Below are 8,719 nucleotides of genomic sequence, written 5' to 3'. Positions count from 1 at the left end.
GGGGGTCTCCGGCATAACAGGCACTGCAGACTAACGAGTCTTTGGTGCAATTAGGACGTCCCCTGTCCCGCCCCCTTTGCGCTGCGCACAACATGCGCACACACACGTGTGACGTCCTGGAGGACGCGCCTTGACGATTCGCTAAAACTGCTCGCCTCTCGCTGAGCGCCTCTGCTGCCCCCCGCTGCCGCTGATGATACTGCTGATGTTGTTGTTGTTGTTGTTGTTGTTGTGACGGTGTGTTTTTCGGTCTTCAATACCTCGAGCGCGGATCAATTAAAAAGTCTATTTGCCTCAAACGGCTCGCGTGTGGTGGAACCCCGTCAGCATGACGCGGAACACATCCGCCCGGGGTCGGCAGAAGAGAGGGGTCCAGCCGGATGAAAAAAAAGGGGGGGGCGGTAAGCGTTAGTAGGCCTACGTCGATTTTTGCGATCCTGATCATTTGTCTTCCCTGTTCTGGAAGGCATAAAAGTTAGTTTCTTGAAAAGCAAAGATAATGTGTCCTCACCATAAAGATCAGCCTGGAAAGTTTTTAAATAATAAAAGAGTGACCAGAATAATAATGAGAAGACAAGAAGAATGTTCCTTATTTCGTGCGTACAGTGCGTGGCCTGCATCGCGATCAGGCGGCGACCGAGCAGGAGTGTGTGATGGGGTCCACGCAGAACAAAAAGGCAAGCTAGGAAATTTTCCAGCCCGAGAGTGTTGGACTGGCCTGACAACTTCTACCACCGACTCCAACGGCAGAGAAAAACCGGACAAAGGTAGGGGGAGCTCCTCGTGGAAAAATGACCATCCGGGTCAAGGTTAAGCTCCGCATGTAAAGACGCAAACAAGCACTGACTCTACAAAGACGGCACGGTATGGGCCAGAATTAAAGCCGACCCTTTCATTGAGCGGGAGATGATGCTCCAATGCTCCATCCCTGCGTCACTCATAATAAATCAAACACCTCGTGGCACACACTGAACACGGTTTAACACACATCATCCCCACACCTCATCGCTGGACACACACCTGGTCGCTACACTGGAGACACCTGTCTTGCACTTGGCCCCGGGATCACTGTTGGACGCGGACGCGGACGAGTGTGGGAAGGCAATGAGAGACTGGCACTCGCGAGACCCCTCCTCGGCCTGGTCGACCGGCAGGAGGTGCTGCTGGCCGCCAGGCTCCGGCTGGGCCCCCTCCAGCCCCCCTCCGGTCCCCCCTCCCCCCACCTCCCATATGCCCCTTAACTTCCCCTGTCCGCTCTGCACAAGCCCCGACGTACAAAGGCTCTGCGATATTGTCGCCTTTCAGGGGGCAGGTCAAGGACCAGGACCATGGGGTGTGAAGCAGACCCCGCGGTTGCCGCTATGCCCCACCGCCCTAGGCTAGGCTACAAAAGAATTTGAAAAAAAAAAAAAAAAACAACTACCAAAAACTGACATGTGTCAGTGACCAACAGAAAAATTTCACTGAAGGGTATGAATATCATTTAAAATGCAGTAATTGGGACACTTTTTAGTAGTTTCCGAAATTTTTCAGTTCCAAACAACTACATGGAGTACATCTATTTAGTGCTGATACCGTGTGTGTTTGTCAGTTTTGCAGCCTTTTAGCTGCACGCAACAGGAAAGGGGGAAGAGGGGGAGGGGGGAGGGGGTCAGCCCTGAGATGCGAATGTCCTCCAGCACTACCGCCGCCAGCCTCGCCGCGCCACGCCGCGCGCTGCGCCGCAGAGTAGAGCTTCTCCAGCGGCTCATTAGAATTCACACGTTATTCCCCGGAGGACGAGCCGACCGGTCTCGGCCCGCGGCGGCTGCACCTTTCGGGATCAACAGGTGAGACGAATAGCAAGATCCGGACCCCCGTACACGGAAATTCACACATCAGAGGTTCGGCCACGAATTTATTTAAATCCGAATGGCGCGCCTCGGCCGGTGGTGTGGCGCCTGTAGGGCAGGGCGCGAGGCTGTGCTCCGCGCGTTGTTTCCATAAGACAGTCTGAAGCGAGTTGAACTACAGATGTTGGTCTGGGTAAGAAAATAATGCTCGTCACAGAAAATAATCCATTTTCTCTTTATTCCAAAGAACTCGCGTGAACCTCTCATTTTGCTCGTTGACGACGTTCTTCATACGCTTTCTGAAGCCCCATTTACGCATCATCACCCGAAAAAACCAATATACACATTCAGAGTGGACGCGGCTCGGCCCACTCTGCTCGTGTCCCTCCCTTCGTGTCGGGTGCTCCGTGCCCCTGCTCCACCCTCTCCTCCTCCTTCTGTCACTTATGGTAGCGTCCAATGGGTGAGCGAGTGGCACTGCTGCACGCGGCACTATAGGCGCTGGGCGTCCTGATGCCCTTAGCCTCACAGACCCGCCTCCGACCAACCCTCCGCGGTGTTGTGGACAGCGGCCTGCCCGCCAACATGTCCGCGAGGAGGACGATGACCAGGCTCGCGGCCCCCGTGGCGGTCCTTCCCCCACGGGGGCCTCCCTCCGCTGCCCGGTTCAGTTGAAGACGAGGTCCTTGTAGTTGCCCAGCAGGTAGTAGTTGGACACGCGGCTGCTCGTCGACGTCCTCACCACCGTGTTGCGGTCCGCGCGCTCAAAGTTGGCCTTGACGATCTCGTAGTATCGGCCGTCGCTGCAACAGGGGCGGATGGTCAGGTCATGGTGGGTGGTAGAGATATCAAAGTCCGAAATATGGGAACTACACAAGAAAAGTCGGAAAAAATGAAATATTGCCTAACAAATGACAAATTTCCTCCAATAATTTTTCGGAAAATTAAGGTCCCTAGGTTAGGGTTAGTGCACACAGTGTACAGGTGGTAGGACGGCTGGGTGAGGACGTGGCAAAAGGGAATGAGCTCGGGAAAAGGCCTCCAGGTTTGCGAGGAACTCACTTGAGCACCAGACAGCGCAACTTGAGGCACTTGACTCGGAGGATGTCGATAGCCTTCTGGCTCTTGTCGGAGAACCGGAGGTTCTGCGGGTCCCACCGCAGCTCCAGTCGCTCGAGGCGCGGGAGGTTGTTGGCGATACCGTCCATCAGCTGGTCGACGTGGATGTTGACGCCCAGCCGCTCCGGGGTGCCCATCACCAAGATCCTGTGGGCAGACACACCGCGATGTAGACCGACGCGTTCCCCGGTTGTGTCGGCCCGGCCGAAGCCTTTCGGCATGTCGTCACCGATACGTACTTGGCGTTGTTGAGGATGGGCATGACGGACATCCACAGCTGGTCCGTGATGTGCGGCATCCCGGACAGCACCAACCCGGACAGCTGCTGTCCGTGGCGCGACAGGAACTTGTACAGCGCGTCGTCCGTCAGGTTGTCCGAGGAGTCCAGGTCCAGGGCGATCAAGTTCCGGGGATTGCCGCCTTCCATCCAAGCCTTGAGGACCTGCGGAACAGAGCAAGCCGTCAAGGTTAAGGTTTCACAATTTCAGTTTAATCGGGGATCATTGGGTCGTCCCTGCCATCCCGGTGGCGGACTCTCGTGCTAGGGGAGGGCCCCCAGGAACTCGTTGGCCCACGCCCTCGCTTGGCACGACTCCACACCCGCCACGAGTCTGCCTGCGGCACGCAGGCCCGGGCGCACTCTGCGACGCCCCGCGCGAGACGCCTCGGTTTTACCTCGAAAGTGATTCCTTGACGGCCCCCCGGAGCTGCACCACTCTTTCACACAGCGGAGGCTTACCGTGTCGTTGAAGGAGTTGAGCTGGCCGGCACTGAGGAAGCGCAGGTTGGGGATCCTGGTGAGCAGGTCGATCAGGCACTCGGTGGAGACGTCCGTCGCGCTGATGTCCAGCTCCTGGAGGCTGACCTTCTCCCACTCCACAGCCATCACGTGCTCGGAAATGAGGCCTGGGGGCGAAAAAGGAATGGGCTAAGCTTTTACGAAAGGGGGAAGAGGGGGGCTGTAAATAAACTAGTTTATGAGCTCGCATACAAACTTACTTGTTTGGTGCATGAGGAGACATTTTAATCGTCGACTTCTTTGGAATAATGTTTTTAGAGTTGAGCCGGTGACTTTGTTGCAAAAGTTGACGGCAAGACATTCCAGCTGCAGGAGAAGATGTAGTTATGAAAGTGGAACAACACGAAGGACACTATAGGAAGTCCGAAACAAAAGACTCACCTGAATACAGTTGGAACTAAAGGCATCTATGTGGCTGTCGTCTATGAAGTTGATTCCATACAGGTTAATAACTCTTAGATTTGGGGTTGCGCTCTTTAATTTGTGAACGTTGATGACTTCGTAAATTTCTTCTTCCTCTTCCTCGACTTTTTCATATGTACCTAAGGGAACCAAGTAAAATCATAAAAACAAAATAATGCCGACGACGCAATTCACAATTTATATTTTAAATAATGAATGAGGCATCCCTCCTGCCTTACCTATTAAATGCAAAATTTCTAGACCATTAATGAAATTATAAATTTTTCTCATGAAACCCTCCATGAAGATGACCTCCGACAGACATATAACCATATATTTAAGCTTAGCTGGAAAGGCCTGCAAGACAAATGCCATTCAAAGTCACGAAACGCGTTCGACGCGACAAAACAAGAATTGGAGGTGGCGACGATTTGAACCTGCATCTCGCTGAAGTCGTGGAGCTGCATGGCCGTGGAGAAGTCGAGCAGCATGTGCGTCAGATTGGGGCACTTGTTGCTCAGCTCGTGCAGCACGGTGTGGGTGATGAGCTCGATGGGGAGCTCGATGTACCGCAGCGACGGCCCGAACCGGATGCTGCAAACACGTGACGTGACATCGTCAACTTTACAATCTCCACGACCACGAAGGTGAGGAAAGAAAGAGGAGGAGAGGGTGGAAAGGCAGAAGGAGAAGAGGGGGGGGGGGGGAGGGGGTCCCACCTGATGAGAGCGAGGAGCGCCTCCAGGGAGCCGACGTGCAGCCCGGAGATCTCCGGCCGCAGCGAGACGCTCTTCCACAGCCGCGTGTCGTACGCGATGAGGCGCCACTTGCGGCAGACCCGCGCCATGCGGCAGATCTCCCGGTGCGTGAGGTACGAGAAGATGTGCATCAACACCTTGTCCGGCAGCTTCTCGATCGTCTGCAACAGGCAGAGGAAGTCGTCGTGAGTCAAACGGCTACGTCGTGCACGACAGCATCCGAGTCCGAAATTTTTGCGGCAAATTTCGAAACTTTTCCAGTAAATTCTCCAACAGTTGAAATAATTCCAGAAAAATTCAAAAACCAATGGAACTTCTCAGGCAAAACTATCAATAGATGAAACAAATCTTGAAAAATTTCCCAGAAATACTTTACCGGAAAATTGAGATCCCTAGTCCAGCCCACACTCGCTCCCAGCTGCGAGGGGCGAGGACACTCACCGTGTTAGCGAAGGGGCTTCGCATAACACCATCGACGAGATAGACGGTGGAGGCCTCGAGGGCCACCTGCGCCCAGACCTACACACAACCACGCGAGACGCTCGTCATGGCTTACTCCGGAGGCGTCAGTGCGTGTAAGTAAGTGCACCATGCCGGGGCCGTGTCAGTGTATGTGTGTGTGTGTGGGGGGGGGGGGGGGGAGGGGTTGTATCAGGGGTAGGTCAGGACCAGGGCGGCACGCACCCCGCGGCGGCACAGCGCGGCCGGCGCGTCTAGCGGCGGCGCGGCTCGACCCAGCTCACCGAGGGATAAGGCTCAGACATAAGAATAGCAGCGAGGCAGCCCAGCAGAGGGAAGGGGGGCGTGTGCGTCCCTTACAACTCGCCGCGTCGTCCTGCGGGCAGCCCGCGGCGGGGCTCTAGGCGCGGTGGCGGTGGTGGTGGTGGTGGTGCCACGCTGCGCCGCGCCGCGAGCAGTCTCGTACCGCTATCGAGTTTGCATTCCGCGCCTTGCCTCCTCGCTCTCGCATTCGAACGTGACTCGAGGCGAGGGAGGCCCCCGAGCGCCGACGGCCGCAAAAATAAAGTGAAAAAAAAAAAGATTAAATAAAGTGGCCGATGCGCGGTCACGAACCTGGGTCCGCGCCAGGGGGCGAGCGCAGGCTCTGGCGTCTGCGGGCCACGATCATGATCCGTCTACCGATATGAGGGGAGAGGCGGACGCGACGGGACGCGCCGGTCAACAGGACCCGCGCCCGCCCCTAACCCCCTTGCTTGTCCACGCGCACGCGCACCCGCACCCGGTGATCACCTCGAGGTGATTGGTGGGGCTGTTGACCGCAATCGACTCGATCGCCATTACGTGTAGTGCAACCGCCAAACGACATAGTTGAAAAATGTTGGCACGGCCCTGCAATTAGGATCGCGGCGGTCGGACCGGGTGGGGGGGCCTGCCTGGGTGGGGACGGCCGACCATCCCTCCCGTCGCGATAGGGGCGGCCGCCGCGCGTGCAGCCCATAGAGGGTGGATATCAACACCTGAGCTCCCCGGCGGCAACGTCATGGCGGCGGTGCAAGGGAAACCACCAGCGGGCCCTGCTGCGCGTCGTGAAGTTCGCGGCCTCCGTCTTCCCCCCGACCCCTCCCCCAACCCCGTCATGACCGTTGGTCGCGAGCTGCGCCAAACTCGGCGGTTAGCCCGTTTCTCGAATCTCGCGGACACGAGTGAGTCGCTAAGGGTGATGGTACGGCGAGCAACCCTCTACTGCCAGGGCGAGGGGGAAGGGGAGGGGGTACCCTCCTGGTACACTGGCACACCTGTAAAACGCACCCGTTTGACGTCCGCGGCAGAGTTCCACTCCTGACGGATCACGTTTCTCACTACCTCAGAAGACTCGATCCCGGACCCCGCCGATGCGAGCTCATGATAATGATTGATTGTTTTGGAAGAAAGGGGAAAGGGGGGGGGGCGATGTTGATGTGTTTGGTAGTGCTGTTGGCCCGTGTTGTCTGCTTGACACTGACGTCTCCGGACAGATCCATGACGGCGGCCTCGGTTCACTGCTGAGAGGGCGACGGCGCGGTCCTCGACCAGGGTGGCTGGCTGTCGGGCCCGATCCGCGCTTCACAGTCCGGCCAGCCTCCGACGAGGCCTCTCCATGACGGTGCCGGTCTCGCGTCACATCACCGCGTCTCGCGCGCGACGTCACCGCCCCGTGGCGGCGCGGTCAACGGCGAGGGTCACCGCCGGCCAGGGGAGGCCAATTCACTGCTAGAAACTGAAACGCCTCGGCTATAACAAGCGGGCGGGGGAGCGATCCTGCAAGACGGTGTTCTTTAAGACACACGTCACGCTGGGGGCGGAGGGAGGCGGGGAAGGGGGGCGTGACAGCAGGTGCGCCCCGTCCGTGTTCGGACATCCATTGACACCTGGCCGCCCCGCCTGACCCCGACCCCTAGGCCCTGGCAGCTCCGCGAGGGCCCCACTGACCGGCGAGTGACCCCACACGCAGCACGCACGCACGCACGAGTACGGACGGCTCACACGCACTAACGCACGCGGCACGCACGCGCACGATAGCAGGGTAGAGGGCGATCGGCGCGGCACTGGGGCGGTGGGCCGGGCGGCGCCCTGACAGTCGCGGCACCCTCACCCCGCCGCGCCGCGCACCCACCCCGCCCCGCCGCGCCCCTTCTCGAGGACCCACACGGCCCAGAGGCTGTGCACGCTGGGTAGGCTGAAAATAAACATGCTCCCTGATGCCTGGCTGGCCGGGTTGAGCCGGGCGGGCCGCCGGGCGAGTGGCCGTGTGTCGCGCGGGCCCCCGCGTCCGGTCCGTCGTGTCCCATGGCACCGTGACCCCCGCCCGCGCGGCCTCGGCACCTTGGTCCCCTGGCTTCGTCACCCCCCTTGCTGCCCGCACTTGTCTGCCCGTCGCTAGCCAGCGCCACTTTCCTGGAGGTGGATGCGATAACGCCGAGCTGGGATTCTCATCACAATCCCCCTTCGCTCCTGTCGCGCACACCCATCCCATTGTTCCATCTCTACGGGCGCCGAATCTGAGAAACATGACGTGATGCGGGCGCCGAACCGCGCATGATAAATCAATCAGCTGTCTGCCGCCAGGAAGGGTAATTGGATTGCGGTAAACTAACTGCGCGAGGCTCTCTTTCAAGCTAGAGCTGTCCTAAAGATTAAGGTCCCCGGCATGTCGAGACGCCCTGCCGGCCGTGGCCGGCGGCGCTGCTCCAGCAAAAACAGGCCCTCGAAAAGGATGAGTCCTCCTGCGCGGAGCGGGCGCCGCCGAACGCGAGCAAGAGAGCGAGAGCGCCGCCACCTCTCAGGAAATGTTGCCCCGTCCCCCTACCCCGCATCGCATACCCGCGATTCGCTAAGAATACAGAAAGAAATTCTCGCAGACGCGGTGGTGTGGTCGCCCGCTAGCAGAGCGTCCGCGCGGGCGCGCGAGCCGCCGCCGCCGTCGTCAAAAGGGTGGCCGACGTCCGCGGCGTGCTCCTCTCCTCAGCCTGAGGTGAGGGAGGAGGCACGGTCCCCGCAGTGTGCTTCATCGCGCCGCACTTGCGGGCCGAATGGGTTGCCGATGCTCCGCCGCGCGGGCGCCCCTGTCTGCCAGTCCGCCGCTCCTGTCCGACCTCGCCTCGGGAGCCGCCCGGCGGGGTGGGCACGCCCGTCGGACGCGCGAGCGCACCGGGTCTGCCTACCCCCCTCTCCTGCAGGCGCCCCCGCCTCGCTCGAGCCGAGAGGAGGGAGGAGGGCACCGCCTTCCCTTCACCTCCCGCTCGTAAAGTGCGAAACTCACCTTTGAGCAGCAGACGCTCTCCCCGCCCCAACCCATACCCCGGCCAGCG

At 59.1% G+C, this 8,719-nt stretch overlaps 1 protein-coding gene across 7 annotated transcripts in view; it reads right to left on the bottom strand.

Annotated features, from left to right (window-relative positions):
* Positions 1-2,048: 2,048 nt before the first annotated feature.
* The window catches only part of LOC113210912 (F-box/LRR-repeat protein fbxl-1), a 31,229-nt gene continuing 24,558 nt past the window's right edge, over positions 2,049-8,719 (bottom strand). For 5 of the 7 annotated variants that reach the window (XM_026429103.2, XM_052267530.1, XM_026429105.2 and 2 more), the window contains exons 2-10: positions 4,872-5,071; positions 4,590-4,746; positions 4,392-4,509; positions 4,132-4,292; positions 3,951-4,056; positions 3,691-3,857; positions 3,191-3,393; positions 2,895-3,098; positions 2,049-2,635 (exon numbers count right to left, since the gene is read on the bottom strand). In XM_026429103.2, the coding sequence (XP_026284888.1) occupies positions 2,500-2,635; positions 2,895-3,098; positions 3,191-3,393; positions 3,691-3,857; positions 3,951-4,056; positions 4,132-4,292; positions 4,392-4,509; positions 4,590-4,746; positions 4,872-5,071 (1,452 nt within the window). In that variant the 3' untranslated portion in view covers positions 2,049-2,499. Of the gene's footprint in view, positions 2,636-2,894; positions 3,099-3,190; positions 3,394-3,690; positions 3,858-3,950; positions 4,057-4,131; positions 4,293-4,391; positions 4,510-4,589; positions 4,747-4,871; positions 5,072-5,351; positions 5,430-6,874; positions 7,308-7,340; positions 7,469-8,719 lie in introns of those variants that run through there. The other 2 variants (XM_026429107.2, XM_026429106.2) reach the window with 2 other exon arrangements.

Source organism: Frankliniella occidentalis, unplaced genomic scaffold (assembly GCF_000697945.3).
Source record: "Frankliniella occidentalis isolate FOCC.00 unplaced genomic scaffold, Focc_3.1 Scaffold53, whole genome shotgun sequence".
Taxonomy (NCBI): Eukaryota; Metazoa; Arthropoda; class Insecta; order Thysanoptera; family Thripidae; genus Frankliniella; species Frankliniella occidentalis.
This window is presented reverse-complemented; position numbering and strand designations above follow the sequence as displayed.